The following is a 13,009-nucleotide window of genomic DNA, read 5'->3' as shown; positions in this document are numbered from 1 at the left end:
TGACAACTTGTTTAAGGTCTATTATCTGTCTGTAGGCTAAATGACACCCCCCCCCCCCCCAACCTCTTAATTATAATTGGTTTTTAATAGGAGATTTTCACTAATGAGAGTTGGTCATCTCAGTACAAATCCTGATAGGTCTCCTGCCAGATATATAGCCCAATGCTTTCTTTATAACCCATCACCGGTAATGTATTACTGACTATTAAAACAAGTTATTAATCAGAGGCCCGGAACGTTCCAATAATCGAGGAGACCGTAACCTGTGCAGGCTGAAGTCGCCCATCACTCACTATGGTTTTTACCTGTGAACTTATTTGGGTGTTACAAAGCCAGTTAATAATCTGCTCTGTAAGGACAACACATAAAGCAATGTAAGCACAGGCCTGCTGGTTTATAGGGCACCCCCTCAAATTACTTGAAGGTTACATCATGTTCACATCTGCCCTGGAACAATGGACTACTAAAAACAGGATCCATCAGGCACCGTGTCTATTGACTACAATGGGATCTATCAGGTGCGTTTTAAACTGAATGAAAAAAAGTCAGATTTGCATAATCGAAGATGCAGATGTGAATGTAGCCTTAAAAAAAAAAATAAAAAAAAATCTTAGTGCTATTAATGGGTTAATAATTGCACCCATATGCCTTTAGCTGTGTTTTTAGTGATTTATGGGTGTCTCTTGGAGCTCCTGGTATCTCCTGCATTTGTTTATGGGGTTCAGCTTCCTGCTATGTAACTTCCAGATAATCAGAAAATGTCCCTAGAGAAAAGTCACATGACCGCTCTAGGGATATGGGTAAATATACATTTTTGATTATGTTATTTACAAAGTAGGAGGGTGTTTAGATTAGTGGATTAGTGTAGGCATTTCCAGATACCCTGGATAAGCCCTTTAAAGGGTTTAACTCAAAAATATTTTCTCTTCAATCTATAAGAAATGATAAATCACTCAGTGGTGGTCTGACCAGCAAGACCCCTCATCACAGCAGGGTGTTATTCTCATATGGTGGCCGCAGACAAGCCCTCACTCCATTCAGAGATGGCCAAGTACTATACCTTAGCTGTGAGCCCCCACTGATCAGTAATTTATCCTACGAGGATAATATTCATGGCGTAACCCTTTAAAAGAGGTTTCCAGGAATTCCATATGTCTGGAGTCCTGAAATGCCATTCAGTCACTATATACTAGGATGCTCGGATACTTACCTGCGGAGGTGCAGGAACGCTGTGTAACACTGTTTCCGGAAAGCCTGGTACTGCTCACTCTGCGTTCCTCCCATTCCTTCCACCATCTCCTTGTTCAGCTTCATGGGTGGCGGCAGAGGCTTGGGGTCTCTTCCCAGGATGTAACCAAAATCAATGTGGAATAATTTCCCTAGAAGTAGAAAAAACAGCAGTGATTACATGTTGTAGCCATCAACAATTGCACATATGTGACAGCAGTTTGGTGAACACTCCATATAGACTAAAGTGGTTTCCGGCCAGGTATTATGTAGGGTACAGGCATCGGACGTAGCCCCATACAGCCTAAGATCTGGACAACCCCTTTAAGATGTGTAACCTGAGCTTAAGATTCAGACCTCATGCCATCTAATAGATCACATTGAAGGCTCCTTACTTAACCCTACAAGCATCACCATCTCCAAATCCTCTTTTGCACCTACACTTCACCGATAAGTTATTCCACTCACACTTCATAAAAGAAAATCCTCTGAGAAATGGCTGAAAACAAACATCTGTTTCCCGCAGCCGTGCCTGCCATTACTGTAATTCAGATACGATGGCTCCTTTACTACGGACGCCTGGCACACAAACCTCAATGTACATGTCGGACCGTCACAGCCGCCGCCAAAACTTACCCTGGAGTCAGTGACAAAGTTATTGTTGTCTGCCTCAGCACTTTCAAATGCCACCGCCATCAAGTGGAAATTGACAGCGCTTCGGAGGCCTCGTGTCACCGTCAGTCTACTATATCCAAATGTGTTCACAGAGAGACATTTATCTGACAGGACATGGCGCTGTATAATTCATGGCCCCGCTCTCCCAGGAAACACATTTTAGTCAGAATTTAGGGAAATGCGCCTGCACAATTCGAGGCAGAGCGGATCAGCGAGGGCAAGCACGCAAAATACGGTTAAGAACTTGTGCTGATTGCAGAGATTTATAATGATGGAGTTGTCATAGCATGGCCTATTTACAGCAAGGGTCTGCGCCGGCCTAATATGGATGGACGGTGAAGTCAGGACCAGCCAGGGATGCATGTACATAGTGCCGGGGGTAAAGTGCCCTGTTGTCAGTCTGAGGACAATGGCCTGGAGCAGAGCAATGGATTCTCAGTTGTCTGCCATCTTTAGGTTATAATTTATTAGAGTATGCTATAGGTTATACTATTATAGTAGTGATATTCTTGTACATAGGAGCAGTATTATAGTAGTTATATTCTTGTACATAGGAGCAGTATGATAGTAGTTATATTAATGTACATAGTAGTATTATAATACTGTTCCTATATACAAGAATGTAACTACTATAATACTGCTCCTATGTACAAGAATGTAACTACTATAATACTGTTCCTATATACAAGAATGTAACTACTATAGTAGTTACATTCTTGTACATAGGAGCAGTATTATAGTAGTTATATTCTTGTACATAGGGGCAGTATTATAGTAGTTATATTCTTGTACATAGGGGCAGTATTATAGTAGTTATATTCTTGTACATAGGGGGCAGTATTATAGTAGTTATATTCTTGTACATAGGAGCAGTATTATAGTAGTTATATTCTTGTACATAGGAGCAGTATGATAGTAGTTATATTAATGTACATAGTAGTATTATAATACTGTTCCTATATACAAGAATGTAACTACTATAATACTGCTCCTATGTACAAGAATGTAACTACTATAATACTGTTCCTATATACAAGAATGTAACTACTATAGTAGTTACATTCTTGTACATAGGAGCAGTATTATAGTAGTTATATTCTTGTACATAGGGGCAGTATTATAGTAGTTATATTCTTGTACATAGGGGCAGTATTATAGTAGTTATATTCTTGTACATAGGAGGCAGTATTATAGTAGTTATATTCTTGTACATAGGAGCAGTATTATAGTAGTTATATTCTTGTACATAGGAGCAGTATTATAGTAGTTACATTCTTGTACATAGGAGCAGTATTATAGTAGTTATATTCTTGTACATAGGAGCAGTATTATAGTAGTTACATTCTTGTACATAGGAGCAGTATTATAGTAGTTATATTAATGTACATAGTATTATAGTAGTTACATTCTTGTATATAGGAGCAGTATTATAGTAGTTACATTCTTGTACATAGGGGGGCAGTATTATAGTAGTTATATTCTTGTACATAGGAGCAGTATTATAGTAGTTACATTCTTGTACATAGGAGCAGTATTATAGTAGTTACATTCTTGTACATAGGGGGGGCAGTATTATAGTAGTTATATTCTTGTACATAGGAGCAGTATTATAGTAGTTATATTCTTGTACATAGGAGCAGTATTATAGTAGTTATATTCTTGTACATAGGAGCTGTATTATAGTAGTTATATTAATGTACATAGTAGTATTATAGTAGTTACATTCTTGTATATAGGAGCAGTATTATAGTAGTTACATTCTTGTACATAGGGGGGGCAGTATTATAGTAGTTATATTCTTGTACATAGGAGCAGTATTATAGTAGTTACATTCTTGTACATAGGAGCAGTATTATAGTAGTTACATTCTTGTACATAGGGGGGGCAGTATTATAGTAGTTATATTCTTGTACATAGGAGCAGTATTATAGTAGTTATATTCTTGTACATAGGAGCAGTATTATAGTAGTTACATTCTTGTACATAGGAGCTGTATTATAGTAGTTATATTAATGTACATAGTAGTATTATAGTAGTTACATTCTTGTATATAGGAGCAGTATTATAGTAGTTATATTCTTGTACATAGGAGCAGTATTATAGTAGTTATATTCTTGCACATAGGAATAGTATTATAGCAGTTATATCCTTGTACATAGGGGCAGTATTATAGTAGTTCTATTCTTGTACATAGGAGCAGCATTAAAGCAGTCATTCTTAACTACGAGTTAACCAAGCAAACTCCTCAGAGTGAAGCCTTAAATCATCTATCACATGGTAAGGCATTCTATCTTGATATTACAGATAGTGCACTACTATGTCGCCTAAGGCTAGGTTCACATCTGTGCTGGGTCTCCGCCTGGGGATTCCCTTCCCCATTACACGCTAAAAATGTGGAAAGAAGAGTCTTGCAGACAGCACTCTACATTTTCTGCCCTTTTTGGGCAGAAACCTGGCAGTCCCAAATATAGCCTACAAACTCCTTACAGATACTGTTCCTGGCGGGATTCAAACCCAGGACTCCAGCACTGCAAGGCTGCAGTGCTAACCACTGAGCCACCATGTTGCCCCAAGGTAACTGCTTTTTTTTTTTAAAAAAAAAAAGATTAGGTTTCTGTTCGGAGAGGGGGTTCTTCCCAAGCGGAACCCTGAATGGAGGTGTGAACCTAGCGTCAATGCAACTGAAGAACATGGCGACTTTGTGACCACATTGCATTTTCTTTCACTGTAAGCAAAGTTTAGAGCAAGACGTTAGTTCTGGAACTTGCTCCAACAGGATTTGGAAATGGTGGTGAGGTTTATAAAGAGGGTCGGACGTACCACTTGTAAGTGACAATATACAGGGCTATTGTAGTCTGCTGACCACAGCTCCTACCTGACTGCCAGAAGAGGGCAGGACGGCATTATACAAAGTTCTGGTCTGTGCCAATAACTTTTTTGCCCTTCCTCTGGATCAACTATGCAACCAAAATGGCTGAACTTTATGGCCTTATTAATCCACTATGTACTATGCTAGATAGGGCTACGGCTGCATTAGCTGGAACTATGATGTTTTACCAACATGTGCAGACATTCTCTCTTAAGCGGGGGTTAAGAGATTTACAGTGACTGCCCATATAATAAGACAGCATTCCCTACCATAAATCTAGCGCTTATCTGAAATAGGGCACAGGAATGACATCAATAAAAAAAAACCTCCATGATGTACGATGCAGATCGGAGATCTCTATTATGCGAATTGGATCTCCAAATTGAGGTGGGTGGGGGGTTGTGGCATACAATAACCAGATGTTTAGAATACCTCTTGGCCTGCTTATTACCTTATTAAACATCTTTAAAAGGGGCTGTCTGGGATAAATGTATACATTAAACTAACCCCACCCCCACTACTTTACACTTTTTTTTTTTTAATAATAATTGAATTTATAATTCCCGTTATTGCCGGGGCGGTCACGTGAATGCTCCAGGCACATTTACAAAGGATCTTGTGATATTCCGTTTCACCGTCTCCGGAAACTAAGTGTCACATACAATATCCCTGTACCTTCCGCCCCCTCACTACACCCCTCTCCTCATACATGCACTTTTCCCTGCCAAAACCTCCTTCAGCGCAGTACAGCTTAAAACTTGGCATGCGCAATAGTGTCCCCGAGCCAATCTACCCCATTGCACGCAGACTGCCTAGCAATGTCTCGAATACCTGTGGCGACCCGCACATGTGCAATAGACAACAGAAGCCGGCACGTCTTACATATTGGACGTACCTGCGATCCCCATGCACAGTGCCTAATTTTTTTTTTTTCCCACAGGGGGAAGTCACAAGCACATCTAATGTAAAACATGCCTGCTTTTTTGTCTATTGCAAGTCTTACTTTAATTGGCTTTTGGTGGAAAACAACATATAGGGAGGGAGCCAGTGAGTGAGGGGGAGGTGTGAAGAGTTAGGAATGGGAGACTACAGAGGGCTGCTATAGCTCAGGAAACCGGATTGGGGGGGAGGAGCCAGATAGTGGGGAGCGTATAAGAAAGGGAGGGGGACGGAAGGAGAAGTGAGGCATCAGAGCTTGTAGGAAATGAACCACGGAAAGTTAGGGATATAAACAGATGGCGAAGATGTCAACAGCTGACCGAGAACCCCAGAAGTCACCCAAAACACTGCTAAAGGCATTTGGTTGTGCTTATTAGCACTAAATGACCTTTTTTGAATAAAGAGGTTTTTTTTGCCTGGAATATCCCTTTAAGCACATAATGCAAATGCTAAATAGTCAAAAAGTTGAGACAACTTAAGTCTCATGTAATAGATCATATGATTCTTCACCAAAATGTAATGCACTTTAAAATGTTGCTATTTTATGCCTGAAAAACCTCACTGAAGTACCTGCCACTTCAGGAGTCTCCCTACTGACTACCTGCTGTTCAATCCCGGTACTAGGGAAATTCCATCCTTCGTTACCTTCAAAACAAAGATTGGTTCATAGGGAGAGGAGGGGCTTGTTTCACCCACACAGACTAGACATGTCTGCACGGAGGAGTCTTGCAGAGTCTCAGCCTATAGATTAAGACAAGGCTACCGTGTGCTTGTATTTACTTCTGGCTGCATGTATTACTGATGGGATGTTATGCAGCAGCTTTCCTTGTTGAGCTCAGATCTGTCTTTTTTTTTTAACCAAAACTTGGATTTTTTTTGGGATCTAATATATTATGGACACTTACCTCTTGCAGAATTACATATAAAAGAAATTAGAGATAATTGATAAAAGCAAGAGGGCAAGGGGGAAAAAAAAAAAATCCCTTACTGAATTTTAGGGCTACAACATTATTGGAGATGTCTAGTATAACCAGAATATGCGCCTAAGAGATGCCGGTTCCACCTCCGGGACTTGAACCTCTGAAGGAGGTTCTAGAGAAGTTGAATACAGCACTCCGACAGCCCCAGAATATAAGACTAAGGGGAGAGGAAAAAAAAAAAAAAAAAAAAAATATAGGAACCCATTGAAGTCAATGGGACGCTTTTTTGTCAGCACTGAATCTGAGGCAGATTCCACATCAAATTCAGCGCCATTTTCCTCAGTGTGACAGCACCCTTAGAGTGGATATTCCTCTTCTCAGGCTGTGACGGGTCCATTGGTCACATGGTCATGCTGCAGCTCAATCCCATTTAAAATGAATCAGACTGAGCTGCAATTAGAGATAAGCAAATCAAAGCTGACGAAGTGGAATTCAATCCAAATTTCAGGAAATATTTGCATCAAAATATTTTCCTTGAATCCAGATTACTCAAGCTTCATGGTAACTAATCTTATTTTTCCTAAAGTTGCTGCAGAACTCTGAGAACGCCCTATGACGTTGCAGCCCTTTAACCCCTTCGCAACCACCCACGGCATTGAGAACTGACAGCTAACACCTTGCTCCATAACCCTCGGTCACAGCACAGCTCCAACTGACTGCAGCATCAAAGGTGTTAAAATCCTCAAAACATGACCACAGCATCCAAGGGGTTCCACCATGCTACATGTGTCCCTTGTGAGATCGGCAGGGGGGTGCTGATAGGCATCTTCTGCAGCCCAGAGTCTGATCATTGACCCCAGGCTGCTAGTACCAATTGCATCTGGCCCAGAAGTCAGGAAGTTATTGTGTATCTGCATAGGGCTACTTCCTTTATAGGTTTCAATATACGTGTATTGCAGTCTAGTGTTGATCTAGCGATCAGTGGATCGCTGGTTCAGTTCCCCTAGCAGGACATCACTAAAACCATTGCAAGGCACAGTCGTCTTCACCACTAGACAGGCTCTCTGCAGCCAGGAACCAGCTGTTTAACAACTTGCTGCAAACAATTTGGATCAAATTGGAAAATTTGGCGAAGCTGCAGAATTGAATTATTGAACATTTGCTCTCTAGCTGCAATACCAAGCACAACCTCTACACAGTCTGGCAACTAGTGAAGAGGACACAGCAATCCCTTTAAGGCCTGCACTAGGTATAACAGTATCAGTTTTGGCTCCAATGTTACCATGAAATGGCTTTATGATACAGACAGAACCTACAAACTGCTAATAAATTTTGTAGTAAATATTCTCGCTCACATTAGCCCAATAGGTACTCTGCTCTAAATAACCTGAAAATAACGGAGCTGAAGGGAGGATTCTGTAATAAAATTAAAACACTCGGAAGCCATTTATTGAGGAGCATAATGCGATCTCCGGGGACGAGTCTGACACATGACCAGATTAGCGTCCGATTACGGGTTATAGATTAATTTTCTGTTGCTGTTTGCATTGGTGAAAGGGAGTTCTTCAGCTAAATGTAATTTCTTGTTACGTGTCAGATATAAAGATAAAGCGCCCGCTAATACCAGACAGAGGAGAGGGCGGCATTAATCACACGGCGGCACGCGCTCGGCTTGGGAGGGAACACACCTCTGCACTGGGTTAATAAGAAAGAAGGGGGAGGGGAACTGAAAGGACAAAATAATAAAGTATAGAATATCAATCTGTGCCAGAGAGTCCCTCAATGTGGGAGGCAGAGAACACCCTGGTAGTCAATGTCCTAAACAGGAGACGTAGCCAAGTTAGGACCTAGAGTGTTATCACAAGTGTATTCATCTGGTCAACTCATTTTTATAGGGTTGGCCACTTTCAGACCAATATTGAGAGACAAATGTTGTTTGTATAATAAAAAGATATCCAATTTTCCAATATACTTTCTGTATCAGTTCCTCACAGTTTTCTAGATTTCGGCTTGTTGTCATTCATTCTATTACTTCTAGAGCGGGGGTAGGGAACGCACGGCTCTCCAGCTGTTGCAAAACTACAACTCCCAGCATGCATACTGGCTCTGCTGTTCTGGGAACTCCCATGGAAGTGAATGGAGCATGCTGGGAGTTATGGTTTCACAGCAGCTGGAGAGCCGAAGGTTTCCTACCCTTGTTCTAGAGGATAAAAGTCTGACCATGGTCATGTGATTTACAGTCCATGGTCATGTGATGAGCACACAGGTGCCGCTCGTTAGTCACAGCACAGTAATCAGACACCTGCCTGGTAATCAGCTGTGCACCTGTGTCCTCATCACATGACCATGGACCGTACATCACATGACCATGGTCAGAGTTTTATCCTCTAGAAGTAACAGAATGAATGACAGCAAGCCGAGATCTAGAAAACAGTGAGGAACTGATACAGAAAGTATATGGGAAAATTGTATATCTTTTTATTGTATATTTGTTAATATTGGTCTGAAGGTGGCCAATCGCTTTAAGATGCCATTGTGCTAGTCATTAGTCTTCGGCTGGGTGAATGGAATGCTAGAAGTACACTAAAGACTGACACACGAAAGGACATGATGCTAGTAATCAAGAGATTGGAGGTGGCAGAAGATCACGTGGCAAATGCAGGTTTGCACAGAAGGCTGTGACTTAGCCTACTTTCCTGTAAGTGGGGTGGGGAGGAGGGCAGGACCAGATTTACCATCATTTACAGCAGAAATCTGGTGTAAGTGATGGGGCAATCCATACATCAACTATGAACTGGCGTACATTATCCTTGAGGTGCACCTCATTTACGAGAATACTATGACGTAACGGCAGTCTTCATAAATCTGCCCCATTACATTTTCCCCCCTTAATTTGAGCCATGTTTTTTGATATTTTGATAGTGACCAAGGGTCATGCACCAGTTTGAAGTTACTTGTGCAGCCATTTTCTTCACCACATGTCTATGTATGTATAGAACATTTTTACATTTACATAACCAATCACCAAATTGGAGATTGCATTGAGCCAGCAAACTGGAATACTCAACCAAACCCTGGCGATCGATCCTGGATCAGAGAGACACCTACATAGCCTGGCATGAGGCCAGCACTGACCAATGTACAAGCCCAGTGTACGAGACCTACCAGGATCAGAAGCGGGGGCGGCCACTTCACAGAACAATCTTGATCTTTTTATAGTTTCTATTCCTGAATTCTTCACCCAAGCAAAATGTCTAGAAGAAACCACACAGTGGCCATAGCAGCACAATAAGTCAGAGATACAGGATGGTATGGATATAAAGTAGCAAGAATAACCCAAGTGTGGAGATTCATCTCCAATAATGGATTTTGGTTATTTTGTAATGTCCTATAATGAGATTAGATAGAAAGGTGATAGATTAGATCAATAGGAGATTAGATTTAGAGGGGATATCAGATTATAGATATTAGATACATTATATCCACACACACACTACAATATATAGAGGAAATCAGATCAGAGAGGTGATCGATTAGATTGTGGAGATATTATATCGCTAATCTTGTATCATCTATATATTGTAGCTAGGTAGAGTTTACGTCAAGTTCACACTAGCATCAGAGGACCAGAACAACAGACCAATGGACCGTTACAATAGCGGTCATATAGGGAGAATGGCAGACCCCATTAAATACAATGGGATCGGTCGGGAGTCTTAAAACTATTGCCACCAGATGAAAAAGTTGGCTTTGTAGGACTTTCATCCGGCGATTTTGCATGCACACTGCAAGGTGAATGAGCCTTAGATAAATGGAGATACGAAAGGTAGTCTGGTATTATTGCTATATAAAATATAAGCTATCGTATATATACTCGAGTATAAGCAGAGTTTTTCAGCATAGTTTTTGTGCTGAAAAAGCCCCCTCTTGGCTTATACTCGAGTCAAGGGGGTGTCTATGACCAGCTGCATAGTAATATATAGAATCTCCCATAAAAATAGTGAAAAAAAGCTAATATATTAATATATATATATATATATATATATATATATATATATATATATATATATATATAGTTCTAAAATCCCTCCTTTCCCTAGAATACATATAAGAGTAGAACGTGACTGTGAAACACACAAGGTATCCCTGTGTCCGACAGTGCCCGGTCTACTGAATATAGGGGATCTGCAGTGCTCCTGTTCTGTCAGGAAGGGGTTAATGGGAGTACTGCAGATACCCTATATATTCAGCCAGGCTGAGATCTAAGTGGGGGGGGACCCAGACCTCAAGGAAGGGGCAGACAGAACCAAAACACCCCCTCCCCTTTCCCGTGCAGCTACTGCACCCAAAAACTCTGACCATTTAGATTTTTGAAATTTTCCAGTAGCTGCTGCATTTCCCCCCCTCCGCTTAAACTCGAGTCGATAAGTTTTCATTTTTGTGGTAAAATTAGGGGCCTCAGCTTATATCCGGGTCGGCTTATACTCGAGTATATAGAAAGTTAGAGAGCCAGATAAATGGATGAAAACTATTTTAGATAAATTGATTAGATTAAACTGTGTCTAGATGACAGAACTTTCCTCCCACAGAACCCATACATACAGCTGGCTACACGTATACCGCCATCCGCAGGTAATTAGCACTCACCAGATCGCTCTCCCCGGCACGACAGGAAGGAGGGCACATTTGGTATACAGAGGGTGACCCGCCATGTGTGACATTTTATAGCGCGTGGATTTTTAATCTAACATTCCTGCACAATGTGATTATCTATCTGCAGACTCAATTTATGCTTCAAATTGTTGGAAGCAAAAAAAAAACAAAAAAAAAAACAAGCAATTTCATAAACAAAACATCTTCTCCGCGCCGCATCTCCCGCAAAACAAGAAAACAAAAGAATATTCTTTGCATGCTAAGGTTGTGTGCGGGCGCCTCAGGTGGACTGACACTGCCCTCTGCTGCCTGCCGGGGGAATAGCAGTGATAGACATTATTTCCCCCACCTAGCAACAAGGACGAGTCTTCTGTTTACTGGAATAAATCGGCCATTTCCACACATAAAATTCATGACAGATGCGGCAAATGATGCTGCTCGCCGTTAGATGGAGCGGTAATTGTACTTAATGCTGCCTGCAATATGCACAAGTATCATTCAGAAGGAAATACGAGCAGGGGAGAGGAGCGGGATTTATTTCAGGTTATTAGTCCAAAATGGACCAGGAAAAGGTTTAGGGAATAATCAATACAAGTTACAGAATTGTATAATCTGCAATAATCCAGGCTTTGTCATGCCTGGGTTTCCTGACAAGTTTAGGGAACCAATAGCCTGAAATGGCATTTCTATTATAAAGGGGGCAGATGGTGTGGGATTAAAGGGATTCTCTCAGTCAACACTCCTGGCAGCCCCAGCATACAGCTCATTGTGCAGAAGAAAGCTAGGGCAGTGTCCTCTACAGGTGAAATCTGGTAATACATGGCGGTCATTCAGATGAAAGCGACAGAAGATAGAGTTTTACTGACACTTAACACATTTCTGTAGTATGAAACAATATAGACTACGCCACATGCATAAGTGGAAGCTCTTGAGCCCCAGTGCAAAATCTGTAATGATGCCCTTACCTATCATGTGCCAAACAGAAGAGCGCTCTATTTTGGGGCTGTGGGACCTTTGGGTCTCCTCAGGGACCAGGGCTCAGAAGCAACCAGTACCACTGTATCCCCTATTGTTACGCCCCTGTCCATTACCATCATAGCTACTCCTGCTACACAGTTTTAAAGGGGCTCTATCATTCGAATAATGTGATTTGTGATATTCATATGCCCCCCTCCCCTGGGGACAGAGGAGGAATTCTTGGAGCTAAAGCGATTTGAAGGTATGATGTGGGGGGTTGTACGGAGGCTTGGAGGAACTCCCAGGGTGCAAGGACAGGCTCATTTACATATTGGTTTTACCAGTATGTAATAAAACAGGGGGGGGGGGGGTTTGAGGCTATTCAGGTGCTGCTACATGTTTAACGGTTATTCAGGCATAAAACATGCTATTCCAATGCTAGAGCCCTTTTAATGAACAGCTAACGGCTCTTTATACCTGACTAAATTTACAGCATCTTGGCTTATTTTGGAGATTACAGATAGATTGTAAAGAAGCAGTCATTGTGTAATCCCAGTAACCACAGATGGGACTGGCTCTAGCAGCTCATGTATTGCTGCACTGAAGAATCATAGGATTGACAGCAATATACAGAGCAAGAGTATTCAGTATAGGAGACCTTTAAGGGGTCGTGTACAATTTTGCTGATCTTTTAAATAAAGTAAAAGTTACTTGCCATTTGGATATACCACTTCTAATACAAGGCAGCTACGTAATCTAACTAAACTAA

At 41.3% G+C, this 13,009-nt stretch overlaps 1 protein-coding gene across 2 annotated transcripts in view; it reads right to left on the bottom strand.

Moving 5' to 3' along the window:
* PIK3C3 (phosphatidylinositol 3-kinase catalytic subunit type 3) overlaps window positions 1-13,009 on the bottom strand; it is a 78,460-nt gene that overhangs the window by 30,237 nt on the left and 35,214 nt on the right. For both annotated transcript variants that reach the window (XM_075269758.1, XM_075269759.1), the window contains one exon: window positions 1,211-1,379. In XM_075269758.1, coding sequence (XP_075125859.1) covers window positions 1,211-1,379 — 169 coding nt within the window. The remainder of the gene's footprint in view (window positions 1-1,210; window positions 1,380-13,009) is intronic.

This window comes from Leptodactylus fuscus, chromosome 1 (genome assembly GCF_031893055.1).
Source record: "Leptodactylus fuscus isolate aLepFus1 chromosome 1, aLepFus1.hap2, whole genome shotgun sequence".
Classification (NCBI taxonomy): Eukaryota; Metazoa; Chordata; class Amphibia; order Anura; family Leptodactylidae; genus Leptodactylus; species Leptodactylus fuscus.
Note: the sequence above shows the minus strand (reverse complement) of the source record. Positions and strands in the feature narration are given on the sequence as shown.